A 17,184-nucleotide genomic window follows, 5' to 3' on the forward strand; every position below is an offset into this window, starting at 1 on the left:
CGACGCCATGATACAACAATGCATATGTGTCAGGCAAGTGGGAATAATCCTTACGTAACCTCACAATGAACCATGGCAAGCCATTAGCTTCAACTTTGACACAGTGCTCAATAATCAACAGTTCATACTGGTGCTTGATGAACACCCAAGATACCTAGAAGTGGAATTTATCTGGTTTATATGAGCACAGTTATTCCAGTTCTATAGAAACTTTCATGTCACAGGGTCTGTCAAACTCACTGCCATCTGACAATGGACTACCATTTGAGAGGTAATAATCCAGACGATTTCTGGAAGTGCTGTGCTTTGAGCACAAGCAAATTATACCATGCCGGTCCGAGGTCAACAGAGAGGTATAGAGCTTTAAGAGAACTCTCAATAAGTCATTCCAGACTGCACTCGAACAAGGAGACGCTTGACAGATCCTTGCAAAATTCTGATGGCCTGTCAGATGAATCCACATTCCTCAAATGGTGCCTCACCAGGTGAAGCTTTCCTGGGTAAGAAAGTGAAAACAATGATCATTCAACAAACCATATCCCAGTAGTAGACATGCAAGCAGTGTGACCACATCGGATACGGAACAAAGAGCACACATCAGGTGCAGGGATATGAAGCAGACAAACATCATGACAGGCGACGCGGTTAGTATCATCAACGGTGTCCAATACAAAACTAAGTATATACTATTTGAGCCGACTTCAAGACAAATCACAGAAAAGGATCCATGATCACAGTGCATGATGGGATACAGTGGATCATAAGAAATTAAAGCTGGTTGACCTGGTTCCGAAAATGGTTTAGGCGAACAACCAACCACAAACGACAAGAGGTGAAAACGATGCCCAGGAAGAATCCAATGACGTGCAGGGACTGGACAAAAGTCACTTAAAGGTGGAGCCGACGGCAAGTGAAATGACGCCCAACTCAGACGTCACCGCAGATGTGCAGGCTGAAGATGAAGCCAGACATCCTTGTAGGATTGGGCGATGAAGCCTGTGCAGACTGCAGAGCTGCTTTATTGAGGAGTAATAAGCATGCATATATTTGACAAGTTAATTCCGTTATATAATTTTGGGAGGGATGTTACGACATGGCATGCATAAAGTATGTTGTGCCACTGGGTAAAGTAACTTTAAATTAAGTACTGGAACGTCCACAAGTTGGGGCCTGTAGTTAACACAGATTCATTGTGTGCACATCATTTACTTTAGTGGTCCATGTGCAGCCCAAACGGCCCTATGGAGGACCTTGAAGCACCGGATTATTACTTAAAATCACCTTGCATAATGCTTTGTAGCTGATATATTTTATTAAATGTGCTGTAAAATGCAATTTTTCAACCAATTATTTAATCCGATCTCCAATACTCCTTTCCTGGGCAAACTCCTGGAAAAGTTGCCCATCTCCCAGCTTAATCTGCATACTGAATCTGTTGGTTGTCTCCACGACCACCAGTCTGGCTTCAGAACTGCCAAAGCGCAGAAACTGCTCTCCTGAACACCCATGAAGACTTGTTCTCTAACCTTGACTTTAATCTTCCTTCTGCCCTCATTTTCCATGCCATCCTTCTCAATTGCCTCCATAACAACTTGGGTATCACTGGTCAGGCCCTGGCCTGGTTGACCTCATTTCTCACTGACTGACCCTCCCAGGTCCAACTCAGGTCTTTCCTCTCTTCTATCTCTCTCTCTACTTGTGGTGTTCCCCAGGGGTCTAACCTTTCTCCCTGGCTTTTCAACCACTACCTGGCACCTCTTGCCCACTGCATCGCTACATTCTGCTCTAACTTTCGGTGTTATGCAGATGGAACTCAGCTCTCCTTCAGACTCCCCTCAGCCACCTCTGCTCCTTCTCTCATACCAGACTGTCTGCCGCAATTCAGGAATGGTGTGCCGCCAATGATCTCTGCCTTAATGCCAGTAAGACTGAGATCCTCCTCATCGGGACACCTGCTCCCTCCTTTCCTCTCTCTCTCTGGCCACCCACCCAGGGACCTTTTCCTGCTCCTTCTTGTGAGGCTAAGAACCTTGGTGTCATCTTCGACTCCACCCTCTCCTTCTCTCCTCACATCTCTGACGTCTCTAAGAAGTCACAATATCAGTTGCACCTCCTCAGAGGCATTCTGCCTTTTCTCACTTTCCCGCAGAAGCTCACTGTCTCCAGAGCCCTGGTGCTCTCTAGGCTGGACTATTGCAACAGCCTCTTTCTAAATCTGCCTGTCTCTACTCTTCGCCCTTCACAACTTATCCAGAACAGGACTGTGAGACTTGTCCTTGGCTTTAAGCCCAGGGATCGTATCTCTCCATCTCTGAAATCTCTTCACTGGCTCCCTGTGGCTGCAGGGATCAAATTCAAGACCCTTTGCATTGTCCACAAGGCATTCTGGGGCCTGGGACCACACTACCTCCAGCTTTCTCTTCCTAAACATCTTCCTTCTCGAGCTGTCCGCTCATCCACCTCCAACTATCTGAGGGTCAGATGCTTCTCTAAGCAGAGAGTGGGGGAAGATCTCTTTCCTCGGCTGGGGCCTCCCTCTGCAACAGCCTCCCTGCCTCCTTCAAACTTGAGCAGAACCACCTCTGGTTCCGGCAGCAACTCCAGACTTTCCTTTTCGCTTTCGCTTTCTCTCTTCCTCTCTGCTGCTGATGCACATGACTGCACCGAACACTGGTCATCTGGCCACCCACTGAACTATGGCCCAGGCTCCTGCATGTCCATGTGCCTTTGCACTGCCTCTGAGCTCCCCCAGCACTTAAGGGTCTGTATCTGCAACCCTACAGTCCCTTGTCTCTCTGCACTTGTGAACCACCCTATGGCAGCACTTACTGAGTTACCTGCACTTCTCACCCCATCCCCCAGAACTTCTCCAATCCCTCTTCCCCGCACTTGCACGATCTGAATGACACAAGGCCTAGTAAGATTGTTGTTTTGTCCTCCTTTTGTTCTCTCCCTCCTGGTCTTGTCGCGCCTTGAAACACTTGTGTACAGGCACGTTATAAATGACTTATCATATCCAGTATTTTCTAGGAGTCGCCCCAGTTCTACATTTGTCTCTGCAGTAGGGGGCTGCGTCCTCTAGCCTACACCAAAGCCTTCCATTCTTACCTATTACCCACTGTATGCCCATTCTTTGCAACCCTTTGCTGATCTCTATGCAATGTTTGTCTTCAGGGACAGCAGCAGCAGCACCGGGTTTGGGGGGGGCTTATGCCACCCTAAATGGAGGAGGCTTCAAGCATAAAGCCGCACTCTGCTGTGATGCTCAACCCAGGGCTCCAAATGTAAAGGGGTGCTACCGCAGAACATGTCAAATATCTCACACGAGAGAGCTTACGTTTAACCAATAATCCACGTTGCATCCGTAAACACAGAGTGGCATCCGTAAACACAGAGCACCTGGTCAGGTGATATCAATATCTGAACCGAACTCTCACCTGCATGCTAGCTAACATTTTTCCCTCGCCTCTAACCTGCCTCTGTCCCTCACTTCCTCTGCCTCCACTCTAGCACTTCACCCATCATGGTCACATCCCGAGCACAGCTGGCTGTACCACCTACATGCACTTAAAAATATCCACTGTTGGTTGTCCTTAATTTAGTTATGGTTATGTTGCTCAACTCATAGGAAGGGCAGTTTTTGGGCCGCTTACAACTTTGGCGTGTTCGACGAATCCTCACCAAACTGCAAAAAAAGTATATGGCCACCTCGGAATGATTTTGCGCAGTTTAGTGCGGTTTTGTCCAGGGGAGGCGCCGTTATTGGGGGGTGGAGTCCCAAAACTTTTGAAATCCTCAGACATAATGGAAAAAAAGATTTGCTCACGCCTACAGCCCAAAACGCTGGACGGCTTTGCACAAATCCTGCGCGAGGAGACACGGCTTGGTCCCAAAATCATGCTTTTGCAAATTTGGTGTAAATCTGTCCAGTAGTTTTTTTTTAAACGACTGAAAAGTAGGTAAAAAAAATACAAAAATAATAAAATATATATATATATATATATATATATATGTATGTATGCTATGATGAACCCAAAGACAATTCTAGATGGCCCACGCCTCCAATAATGAGCATCGTCTTGTAAGAATAAAGTCTTCGAATTGGGGTGAAAGGTGTGTCTAATTGACCAATAGAAGGCATAATAATTATTCAGCCTCAGCAGCACAGAGGAAGGGGGCGGGGCGGTCCACAGCCCAATGCCTAAATAGCCCCATTCATTAACAGCTTTCAAAACTATCATCCAGTGCCCCCTGCCCCCCAAAATGTTCAGGCTGGCTCGACCCCTGTAGGTCACAGTAACATTTTCAGGACTAGATGCTGAACTCTATCCATTTCACATGCCTTGACTCACCAGTCAGTCACTCACAATGCAAGAATATGTCAGCAAGAATGACACTAGTTATTCTTTTGTTTGAACCGCCATCCAAGCCCCGCTAGAGGCTTCCGACACAATTACCCCACTCAACTGCATAGATGCAGCCGAAACAACGAGACAAATGATCACAAATGATCAAACGAAGACAACGATCAAAACAAAATGCCCACACGCGAGATGCCAGCAGCCCAGCAGCTCCGTGGGCAATCCTGTGGACAACTGTTGCACGCCTAAGAGGGGCAGCCGCCTCGGCTGAGCGAGCGCGGAGAACCGCTAGACGGGCAACGCCAGACAGAACCAGCCATCGCTGCCCTCCTGGGCAGAAAACACAGAGGAAAGAGGGGAGAAATCTCCTTCCCCCTCCTCCCTCCGACACCCTTGACAATGTTCGCTGTCTCTGACGTCACGGGCCGGGGCGTGGCCTGCTGCACAGTAGTGTGTGTGTGTACTATATACCTCACTTCCTAGCTGCCATACCATGAACAGTTACATGGCAGACCAGGAACTGGGAGCCAGGCGCGCTCCCCGGCCCCCCGGATTGTCTCGGCCGACCTGTTTTGTGACTGGATGTGTGGATTTTTGCTAAATCCGGAACGTGTCGGCAGCTTTGTGTTTCCTGCTCCAGTACATGGCTCTCCTGCTGCACGCCGAACACCAGGACCCGGCAGCCCGCAGGCTCCACTCGAGGTAAGGCAGAGAGCCCTGCGCCCCCTCTCCTGGACCTCCCCGAGGTCTCCAGGTGTCTCCGCCGATCAGCCGTGCACTCTCGCCCAGTCCCGATTTATACGCACTCTACGGCTGCTTCCAGCTGTGCGTGCCCCATTTAAAACCAGGGACTGCAAGTACCAGAATGCAAAGCCGAATGCCAGGACTGGGTGAAGAGCGAGTCAAGATTGGCACGGGGCAACCTAAGACCCCTCCTTTTGCCTGATTCATCTTTTGTAGGATGGTAGACAGGGTCCCCTGTAGAAGAGTAGTAGCCTCCAGGCTCCTCTACAGCCTGGTCGACTGCTGAATGTTTCTTTCCGGGAGATCCGGGTCACCGGGCAACCTCCTTGCCAGGGCAGGGGTTTTCGGCAGATTGTGAAGTCAGCTCAGTTGGGTGCATCTTCCTGGAGGTCCTGGGTTGGACCCCTCCAGGGTCATCTCAGCATGTCATCCTTCCATTGTCATTACATCAATTATTCCTGACATGGGCGAGTTGCTAACACCTGTTATTAGCATTCAGAGACTGTTCAGCAAGTAAACCATGTGATATGACTATGTCCTAATATTACATGGGATGACTGTGAAGCCACCTGCACCAGTGAACAGTGTGTGAGGTGAGCTCTTCTAGAAACATAAGGGGTCTTTGCAGGCAGTTGGTAGCGACCTTAACGCCCTGGGAGAAGACACTAGAATGCGCACCCCAGCTCCCCCTGACTGGCACAGGTCACTTCCAAACTACACCTCTGTGTTGCGGGACAAAACCCCCTCAATATCAATAAATCATTGCTATACACATGAAGCTCGTTCCGTTACATTGTAATTCTAGTACTTTACAGAATAAATCTAATGTGAAAACACAGCTCTTGCTGCCCACTGCGGTGTAACCAGCCTGCCGGTGACTGAGGGCCCACTCACCCTGTGTTGCAGCCGATCTGTTCTTACCACCTCACTTGTATTTCGCAATGGACAATACTAGACTAACCATATGAATTGTTTTCTGATATAAGGTTATGATTCCAAAATGGACAGTCTGGTACACTCTTATTTTACTCTTTCAAAATACCTCTCTGAGAGTCGGAAAGGGGACAAATAGCACCAATGCGTATTCCTGTCTGCTTTGCATTAAATCACAGAGCATTTCAGGACTATAACAGTGATCAGAGATCACTGTATGTGATAAACAAGTCTGAGATAAAAGAATTGTATGTGTGAATCTCTAAATGCAGAACAGACACATGGCGTGGTGCTCACATCATGGTTCACAATACTCATCCTAACATTAACATGTTTGTAACCATGAACCATACACACACATCCGGACAGCTTAGTTTTTTGGATGTGAATATAAAATGGCTGCAACATCAACCACCCAAATGGGGTACAAGGGCTTTTTTGCTTCTGGTTTCTGTAGAATTTTAGATGAGGCGGGGCTTGGTCTCCGTGTGAACGTGTCCAGCCCCCTAGTACGAAAACATCTTTAGAGAATGCTATCTATAGACCAGAAAGGATTCCCCTCTAAGAGACACCCAATAAACAATGCACAGAAAGGATACACAACAAGGATTGGACCAGTAATGAGCCGATGGGGCGTTTTAACCAATACCGGCTTCTAATGCATGGTAAAGGGTCCACAATTCCTCAGCCATTACACAGGCCTCATGGGTTATATCTGCAGGCCTGCGCTTTATCTAACAGAGCTGACATTACCATCTCTTAATAGTGCGGGCCTGCAGCTAGTGAAAGTCATGGTGTGGCAGCGTATAAAGGGCATTTGGCCTGGTGGATGTACAATTTGAGACAACTGCTTTGATTTCTTTATGTGTTTAGGTGTGGGCACAGTATGGCATACCCGTCAGAACCAAATACACAAAACGTGGACATGGGACACATCAGACAAAAATAGGCATATGTTTTATTATATAGAGGAGCACCACATAGACGCCATTAACCAACAGGGTGGTGACTTGTGCAGCGCACAGATCATTGCTACACACATATCACTGCATTGATTTGCCATGGACTACGGTCTGCATGGTGACACACACAATGAACCCTGATTTCCTAAACAAGGTGCCAAGTCGCATTGAAGAGCCATCTGGTGGGCACGCTAGGCAGTGGCTGGCTTGGTAAGAAAATTAAAAGAGCTTTCATACTGGTGTGTGCCAGGAAGTGATTGGCTTGTCAAGAAAATTAAAAGAGCTTTGATGCTGAGCGAATGCATTTAGTCCATGTCCCAAAGCGGCCACTACAATACTTAAGCAAGAAAATGACAGTTAGCCTTCCTAGGCATGCACCATGTGTAACAATAAAGTAATACACCAAAAACAAAACGTTTTGGTGTGTCAAATTAAAAGACTCAAACATAAAGAACATAGTTTAAAACGTTTTATGTGTGGCATTTTAATTCTCTTGTGAGACTGCATAGATTTGCTCAGCTAGCTGACGCTTTGTGCTGGTCTTCAGAATAAAAATGCCCCATGTTCACTTTCTAACACTGAGATGTTGAGCACCTATTGTGTAAAAACAATAGCTTGTTAAATGAGCCATCATCTCGGAGGCTGTGGACGCTGGCAATATGCATTTCTTTATAACAAAGGAATACTTAACTTTTTACTTGCTGCAAGCTCAGTGGCAGTAGTCTGGGTGGGCCCATTCCGGCGCCCCCACCTGAGCTATTTAGGTGCGCCCCTGGGTAGTCGCCCGCTTCGCCCGCCCTAGGAAACGGGTCTGGGTCTGTGACCTTTGTCTCTAAAGGTGTTTTGGACTCCAACTCCCATCCACCCTACCCAGCATAGTCCATGTCGAGGGATAGTGGGGCTCCTAGGCCAAAACACCTGGAGAGTCGTCATAGGAAATGCCCTCCCAACCAAGATTGACGAAATGAATACCATTGGGTTTGGCCATAACAGCATTTGTTTTAGGAATGCCTAGGGCAGGGTCTGCAACCTTCAGCTCTCCAGATGTTTTGGACTGCGGCTCACATCAGCCCTAGACAGCATAGCCAATGGTGAGGGATCATGGGAGATGTAGGGCTGCAGGTTAAAGACCAATGACCTGGGGGTTGAGCACTTCATAAAAAAAAAACATGTCTTTTTCTTTGCAGAGGATGCTCTCAGTGGGTGCAAACATGGTGCCACCTGTGTTTATCTCTAGAACACCTGGCGGCAACCAGGTGAGGCAAGCATGCGTCCCTTCCATCCCCCACTGTCAGTATGCCTTTTCAACCTCTGATTTTCTAGAGAACCATCGGCCCATGGCGGTTTCTTCCGAGCAGCTGCTCTTCTGTGCAGAAGACGGAGCCCAGAAACGTGCAGCGCTTTCTCAAAACACTGGTGTCCATTTAGTCACGGCGGTAGCCCAGCAAAGGCTGTTTCTTTTCACTTCCGCCATCTCCGGCCGGCAGTATACTGTAACGGCATGTACCATGCTTATAGCAGACACCACTATTGATAATTGTGACGCATGGCCGTAAACTGAGTCTGCCTCGTAGGGACTAAAACCAGCGAGCTGCAGGTTATGCGCAGATCTCTGCAGTGAACACTGAACCCACTGAGCTAGAATCTATTAACTGGAGCGCTCTTGGGTCTTCGATTATATTTTGGGCCGGGGTGATTGTAATGCTGCTTAGTTTCTGCAAACCGGGTTGGATTTTGCGAGAAATGCTCTTGGTTACTGGTTGTGCCCAGGAGGTGTGGCATAAACATTAAGGACCTGATTCAGGGAAGTGTTGTATAATGCGCAATCCCATAGGAAAACGTTCTGTGAATGAGGGCCTATGTCGTCAATTTCTGACATAGAAAACTAGACTTCCATCTTCTGCCTTTCCCAATAAACTGAATTGTGTGATCCTGGGCGAATCCATGGATCGCCACGTGCATCGTTTCTATTATCTACCAAGACACTGGCAGCGCTTAAAAACAATAACAAAAGCATGTACACTTGTAACAGCGACCTCCTGCCTCACAGGTAAGACGATGACCACTCCCCCTTTCTTGACCACACATGTTCTATGGGTACGCTGCCGTTAATGAACCGGCAAGCCACAGAATGTTTTTAAATACTTTTCTAATGAAACTGATCTGGTAGAACAAAAAACAAGCTCAGCATAACTGTGCTGGTGTGACCAGGAAGGGCTACTGGTTGTGTGTTCCATTAGTGACAGTGTGAAGGCTCCTGTCTGGCAGCACATGGTCCAACACCTTGGAAGCAACACACTGCTGAGAAGAAAACAGGTGTGTGTAGTCAGGTGTGATTTCACTCTCTCCTACTTCAACCAAACCAGGCATCTGAGGCACAAGAAGGTGGCATGATGTTGCCAAGATCACATAACTTTTAAAAGGGGTGCTGGGATTAGTAATGAAATATCCTGCTTCAACTATCAGCAATGTAGCAACTAGGCACTATCAAACTTGCCAACATGACCCATTCCACTCTGTAGGTGCTTATCCAGTCCTGTTTTTTTTCTCATTATGGGACGTCTAGTTCCGCTTTTCCCATTATAAATCTCGGACTACAAGTCCCAGAATGCAAAGAAAAAAAACGGGACTAGATGAGAACCTACAGATTGGAACGAGTCATGTTGGCAACTGTGTGCTATATCCATGTCAAGATTTGTTTTTGAGTAGCACTGCCAATAAACCAACCCTCAGCTCAGCTGGGAATGGAGGAGGGGGAGCAGAGGGTGTTTGGGAACTTGAAAGCAGTCTCGGACTGGCCTATAGGTCAATGCTTCAAATGCCATCTTCAAAGGCCCTGCTTGAAAGTCCGCATTTCATCTGACATACTCTGGGTTGTGGTTATGGCCTCGGAGTAGATGCACAGAGTATATTTGCAAGTAAAGGTGCAGTGTTTACACAGCACATGGAGTTGCTAGCCCCCTGCTCCGTAACCTCCACCCACATGCCCCGTGTGGCACTTTGAGCCTGGTGGAGACTGCAGGCAGTGGGCCTAGCAGTCAAAGTAGGTCATTTCCCCTCTAAATCGGTCAGGCCACTGCACCAAACCACACACTGTTGTGTCCCTGCGCTATGTGGGTCGACGCTATTGATTCTTGCAGTGTTTTTACATTTCTACCATGTGGGGTGTGAGCAGCCCACCCAGTTTTGCTTTTTTAAAATTCTGACATTGCAATACTTGCTTTTCTTATATATGAAGGACTGCAAATGGTTGCATCTTATGTTGGCTTTTAAACTGCATCATGTATCACAATAGTGGTCTTGCAGCACCAAGGCTTGTCCGAAGTGTGCCATATTTTTCCCATTGTGGTGTCTAGATGCTACTCTGCTGAGGAAAGCAAAAGGGAAGTGGTGAGGGTAGAGATGAAACTGGGGTGAAGGTGGAAGGAGGATAGGCTGGGGGTGCATGTTCTGGTTCAAGTCCATCGCAGATCTGGACTGCAGAAATGAAGAGGGTCAGTTCCAAGATGTCTTAAGGTGAAGGGAATAGTCACGTGAGGTCTTTTCAGAGAGATACATGAGTATTATTAAAAGTAGTGTATGGCTGGGCTGGCCTACCTTTAAGGCATGTTATCGTGTATTGCCAGGAAGTAGGTGTCATTTCTCCCACAAAACCAACCCCAGAAGAGTAATTCTGGAGCTGCCATGTAGTTTTTGCCGAAAAAAATAACTTCTTAAAAACTCAACGATTTTTATTTCTTAAAAAATGAAAAGAATATATTTTTAATTTGTGGAGCCACCCCTCCCACCCCCCCAGCACCCATTTCAAGCACAGATTAGAAGCGGCATGGTTTCAGTTTTTGCTGAAGTCCAGCTGATTGAACTCGGATATGATTGGCCATCAGGGAGCACGTTCCATAGTCTGGGACCCGGAACTGCACGGCATTGTCCTCCTTGAACTATTAAGCGTGGCATACGGATCTTTAGTATATCTGCTTGGTGGTGCAGAAGTGGCATCCTGGAGTGCACTCTTGGTTTATAGTTTGGGGTGTCTGGGGTGCAATAGTAGGTGAAGCAGAGGGCTTTGAAGGTCACTTAGGGTTCAAAGTTGAGGTGGCTAGACGATTCCATGTCGCCAGGACACTAGTTTTCCACTCATGGTCTTTCCGTTATCAAACTAGTGCCCTCTCTGGGAGCTTTTGTTTCACCATCAATTGAACAAACTGTTCTCAATCACTTTATGGCAATGATTTGTGAAATAAAAACGTAGAACTGGAAATGCGATGTCCCAGGAACCGGTAGAGATTTTTCTGGGTTGGGGTAATCTGGTGCAGAGTTATCTGGGTGCTTCTCTGGCTTCAGCATTCTCGACGATTTAAGACGGCTGACCTTTTTGTGTTTCAGCTCAACGGGAGTGGAGTTGGTTTAGTCGCATTTTATACATGTCAGTTATATGAGGCCCATTCAGGTATTGGGATGGCATTCCAGGACTTGGAGTGTTCGTTCTCTCATCGTGAATCGAAAACTACGAGGGACAGGAGCCAAAGAAGTACAGGCCTCAGGTTGGCATTTCTCGAAAGACATGGGGCATGTTGGCCTGTCTGTTCTCTCGCTACAGTCCACCTTGGAACACTACATAGTTCCACCTCAAACTGCTTAAGAAATGTGTGAAGTCATCCCATGGGAGCTAAGGCACTTACTGTAGCCAAAAAGCTACTGGGCACCTGCCGGTCGCAAGAGAGTGAAATAGGGCAGAAGGTCCATGCAGCATGCCCGAAAGCTGGCCCGCGTTCCAGTCAGTCCTCGTCATGTGGCAGGTGGAGTTCTTCTGTATCCAGGGGGGACACATTCCTCTTTTTTTTAAAGTTGTGGCTGTTCGGTGTTGCTTTAGCACCACCTATAACCCCAAACTATTTTATTGGAGTACAGATAGGAGGTGTTACGGAGGGGAGAGGGGGGACTGGTCATGGACACCGCACCAGCCCCCCCCCTCCCCACCCAGTACCACGGAAGCCTATTGCCTCCAGGGATTGATGGATTGGGCTGGTCATGGACATCGCACCAGCCCCCTGAGGTGCTTTAGGAAGCCAGCACCTCAGAGGCCCAGCGCCTCGAGGGAGTGCTGGGGGTACACCCAGTCTTGGAGGGGCAGGGCAAGCCTCGCCGGCTCATCAAATGGACCCCAGCTGTATTCCTGGCAGGGGTGCCCCATGGCAACCTAGCCTGCAGGCCCTGCTGCGCAGAGAGGGCCTGCAGGCCGTAATGAGAGAGACCCAGTCAGAACATTCTGTTTCGGAGTCTGTGCCATTAAACCTAACGTGCCTGCCGGGCTCCCTTTTTATCTTAAAAGGGCAATACAGTTGGGAGAGATACAGCCCCTTAAAGGGGCAACACATATAGGAGATCCACTCTGTAACAGGAAGGAGATGGATCTTGAGGGGAGATACATAGAATGTATGCGTTCTTTGGTTATTTACCCACCCACTGCCGGCCCTTGGTCATGCTAATCTTTATGTCCATTCCTACCTACTGCCTGCCTCTTCCCACCTAAAGCACACCTTCCTGGTATCTCTTTGAGCCGAGGCAATTATGCAGGAATGTTAAACCTTGACTGTCCCGTGTAGGGCCTGACCATGTTATTTCTAAACAGTCTTCTGTGCGTTAATGGCTTAATTGTCACTATAAATGAGCCTCTGTTGTAATAAAAATGTCTTAGCCAGGTTTGCCTTCAGCCACTTGCTTTATAAGCAATATGCGTTCCCTTGCACTGAAGTCCTGTTAAAAACAAGCATTGGCAAAGCCAACTGTATTGGCTTCTGTATAGGTATTTGTCAGGCACTGAGATCGTATCACTAGGTACTCGCACCATTTTCCAGCTGTTGCCTTGTTATGCCCAGGAAGTACCATTCATTAAAACATTTGACACTAAAAGGGTCTGACGAAGGCGTACATTTGTTGCAATAATTTTGAGACGTTGTTACCATGGTACACATCAACCAGTCCAGTTTATTGCTGTTTGAATAACCAATTTGATTGTGTTTTTGTATTCCTCTTTATATCTGTTCACATATGTGTTGTCACTTTACATTTTTTTCTTCAATAATTTGATTGAGGTTATAGGTGTGACAAGTGTGTCTATTTTTTAGTCTGTCTCATCTTTACATTTCCATGAGTGTTTTTTTCATGAGAGCAATTGCATTTCTTGATTGTTTGAAGATTCGTTTCTAGAATGATGTGTATGTGATGTACTTTATACAAGCTATTTTGAAATTTTACATTGTCTAAGATTTTACACTAAAAGAAAACGGAGCTATGTGTCTGCCTTTATGCAAGAGACAGACTAGGTATTAGTTAATGAGTACATTTTTCAGGAGGAACATGAGTTTAGTACAGTCCCAGATCTACCTGAAAGGGGCATCACCCATTGGCTGTGTATTACAGGGCCTGCAGTAGCGGCCCTGTAGTTATGGTTAAGTTGCTCTCACTTTTTGGGCGGCTTATAACTTTGCTGCACCTGGACGAATCCTTACCAAACTTTGAAAAAAGAGTATATGGCCCGTCTGAATATTTCTGGTGAGGTTTCATCAAGGGCGTGCAAAGTTATAGGGGACGGGGGCCCCAAAATTTCAGTTTTTTTCATAGACGCAATGGAAAAACATTTTCACTCATGTTTAGAGCCCAAACCGCTGGACGGATTTTCATCAAATGTGCGGCAAGAGCAATGGATTGGTCCCGAAAGTGTGCTTTTGTAAATTTTGTGTAAATCCATAAAGTAGTTTGTTTTAAAACGGCCCAAAAGTAGGTGAAAAAAAAATTGTGATATCTGGTTTCGGTCCGCGGACTCACTTCCCTGTTTGGTCCACGGAAGGGCATCTGATTGGCCTAGAGGGCGGCGTGATGTCTGCGGACATCGGATGCGCCCACTGATTGGATGGTGAAAAGCATGAAGTGCATCCGATTTTTGGAAACGCCTGCCATGTTGGATTCGCGGACAGCCGCCGGTGTCCGCAAACATCGAGGTGAAAACATATTCAAAAACAATCTGTGGGGAGGTGAAGGGTGATGAGGATGGGATGGGATATGGCTATAAGAAGCCAAAAAACGGGTGTTTTTCATCCCCGAAGTCTGCAAACAGTCTGGATGTTCGGGTACGTCCTGTGATGTTCGCGAACACGTCAGATTTTCGGGGACTCCTATGCCTATTTCTGCATTACTGGGTTGGTGAAAAGCAGTTTTTGGATGGCTTTTAACTTTGGCGCCACTCAATGAAACTGCATGACATTTTGGAATTTTATTCTAGACCCGATTCTCAATAGTATAAATGTGGTGACGTTTGACGAATCTGCACAAATGTCCGTAAAACGATTTTAAATCTAGATATAATTGTTTTTGCAAAGTTTGGTGGGATTCTGTCAAGAGGGGGCAATATCAGAGATGGGGGTCCCAAAATATTGCAAACGCTTATAAATGTGATGCCATTTGACGAATCTACACACAAGTTTGCAAAAAAGATTGTTTATCTAGACATACATGTATTTGTAAAGTTTGGTGGGATTTTGTCAAGAGGGAGCTAAATTAAAGGGGGGGTTTCATCATTTTTAGATGACTTATAACTTTGCTGTCGTTTGACGAATGTCAACAAAGGTTTTCAGAAAGATTATAGACCCAACCTTGAATATTTGTGAAAGTCTGAATGGATTTTGTCAAGTGGGGTCTAAGTTATTTGATTTTTGTATGTACACACATATTGACACTATTGAAAAAATAAAACATGGGCGGATTTCCAGCAAACCCATGTAAGGAGCTTTGGCAAGGACCTGAAAGCATGGTTTTGCAAATTTGCCCGTGTTTTATTTTTTGACAAGTGTCATAATGTAGGTACAAAAAATAGTGAGATTTTTTTTTTTATTGAAAAGCTACAGTTTCCTCTCCTTTCTCTTTCCAACACCAAGATGGAAATAAGAAAAGAAAAGAAGACTTTTGTTTCAAATCGTCTAAACTTCCAATACATATCATTGTTATCAACATCATCATTATGTCTTGTTATGCTTTCCACAAAGTTCTTCTACGCAACATCGTAACATATAAGGCACTTAATAGTCAAGCAAACAGACAGACAAAGTCAATTAAACATTTGACTTATCAGTTAAACAGTTACACACTTCGAGCATCAACCTAGCACCCCTCTTGATTACGGGGGACATCTCAAGAGAGCGTTCATAAAATTTACAACCGCACAAACATGTTTAATGTTTTGGCCTGAGGATATCAGACACCACCAGGTGATCATATCATTTAGCGGGGCATATTCGCCTAGGTGGACAGAACGTAAATTAACAATTGCTGGACAGCTTATAATCAGGTGTTTCAATGATTCAACCGATTCCTCACAGAAACGGCATAGATTGTTGTTTATAGCAGGCTGCCTTCTTTGGAAAAGAATTTCTTTCGTATTCAACGTATTTAAGCGGAAACGAAGAAATTGTTCCCGATAATGGCGATTGTAGCACTGCAGGAGGTAACGTTGTTGACAGTTTAATTTTTTTTTAGCATTACCTAACTTATTGGAGAGATCAAGATTTGAGTATCTTTCCACATTTATGATCCATGCCCAAGATTCAAATTTTCTTTTTGCCACTTTTGGGCGTGAGAACAGGTCGAAATAATTAATGTCGGCTGCTACAATCCACTCTTGCACTCTTGAGCTCCATTGTGCCAACAGGTTACTAATTTTCGAATCGTCGGAGGCGGTAAATATTCTATATGCTGGCGCACCACCCACTTCTCTCATCTTGCGCCAAAGTGAGATGGACTTCCAAACCACATTTGAGAAAATAGAATTTAACGAAAGTTTGTGGCGTATTGCAATAATTGGAATACAATTTGGGAGATTAAAAACCCGTTTCCAAAAAAGACCCTCTACAGTATTCCAATTTTGTTCACTGATGTTCCATCCCGCCTCTGCACAAAACGTTAAAATAGGAACAACCTTTTGACGGTAGAACATTATCACCGGGGATAATGAAAATTTACCAAAGTTTTTATTGATCAGGGCTGCTTGCAGTGCCAGTCTTACTGCTTTCAGTTTCAACGCATTTAGCCATTGGACTTCCCCGATTGAACTGTTGAATTCGATGCCTAGATAGCGAATCGAATTAACGGACATTAACTGTTGACCACCTACCGCCCATTTAAATGCACGATCTCTTCTACTCGTTAATGAACCAATCGACACAATTTTAGTTTTATCTGTGTTAATGGCCAATTCATTTGCAACTATATATTCATGCAGGCAATTTAGCAGACGTTGAAGGCCGATTTGTGTTCTGTCAATCAGAACAAGATCGTCAGCATACGCAATATACCGAACTGGAGTTCCGTTTAGAGGTGGAGGGAAACAGTGTGCTTGCTCCAAGAATAATGGGAGATCTGCCAAAAATAGTTTGAACAAATCCGCGGCCAATGGGCAGCCTTGCTTGACACCCCTTGTCGTTGGAATGCTGTCAGATAATATGCCTTGTTTGTTAAGGCGTACTCTAAAAGAGGTCTCCGTATGTAGTGCCATTATTGGGTTGAGAAGGGCCATAGGACATTTCCATTTCATTAGTTTGGCCCATAGCATCTGCCGGTTGACTCAATCAAAAGCTTGCCTCATGTCTATAAAGGCTAAATGCAATTTGGTTTTACTCTGTAATGCATGAATAGTGATATACCTTTGGTGACTGAGGTATAGCCGGTGGCCATGGACAGTGGCCAGATTGTCTGGGTTATGGCATAAGGTCATGACATGGACAATCTGGCAACTGGCCATGACTACGAGGGACGACAAATGGGGTTAAAGTGGCCATGACAACAACACAAAAGAGAGGTGGAGGGAAAGAGCTGCCCACTGCTAACCTACCCTCTAAAAAGGTCAAAAACCTTTAATACAACACACAAGGGTTACGTTGGTATCAATCTCCACTTTATCTTGGTAACACTGTAGAAGAACCAAAAGTGCTTCCAAACCAGACTGCCTGCTATTGCATTAAATCACCAGGCAGTACAACAACTTAATGAAAAATATAAATCTGCAATGTATTATTAATGTATATAAAAAATATAAATCCACAAGACAGTAAACAACAATGTTTCGACTACAAAGAGATAGTAGTATCATTGATGTACAGGGCTTACCCTATGCATTGCCCTCTAATGTCAATGAA

General features: G+C 45.7%; 1 protein-coding gene across 1 annotated transcript in view; it reads left to right on the top strand.

Moving 5' to 3' along the window:
• Positions 1-4,801: 4,801 nt before the first annotated feature.
• GPSM1 (G protein signaling modulator 1) overlaps positions 4,802-17,184 on the top strand; it is a 1,136,422-nt gene continuing 1,124,039 nt past the window's right edge. The window contains exon 1 of the mRNA XM_069609568.1: positions 4,802-5,063. Coding sequence (XP_069465669.1) covers positions 5,005-5,063 — 59 coding nt within the window. The 5' untranslated portion in view covers positions 4,802-5,004. The remainder of the gene's footprint in view (positions 5,064-17,184) is intronic.

This window comes from Ambystoma mexicanum, chromosome 8 (genome assembly GCF_040938575.1).
Source record: "Ambystoma mexicanum isolate Mex_15411 chromosome 8, UKY_AmexF1_1, whole genome shotgun sequence".
In the NCBI taxonomy this organism is placed as follows: domain Eukaryota; kingdom Metazoa; phylum Chordata; class Amphibia; order Caudata; family Ambystomatidae; genus Ambystoma; species Ambystoma mexicanum.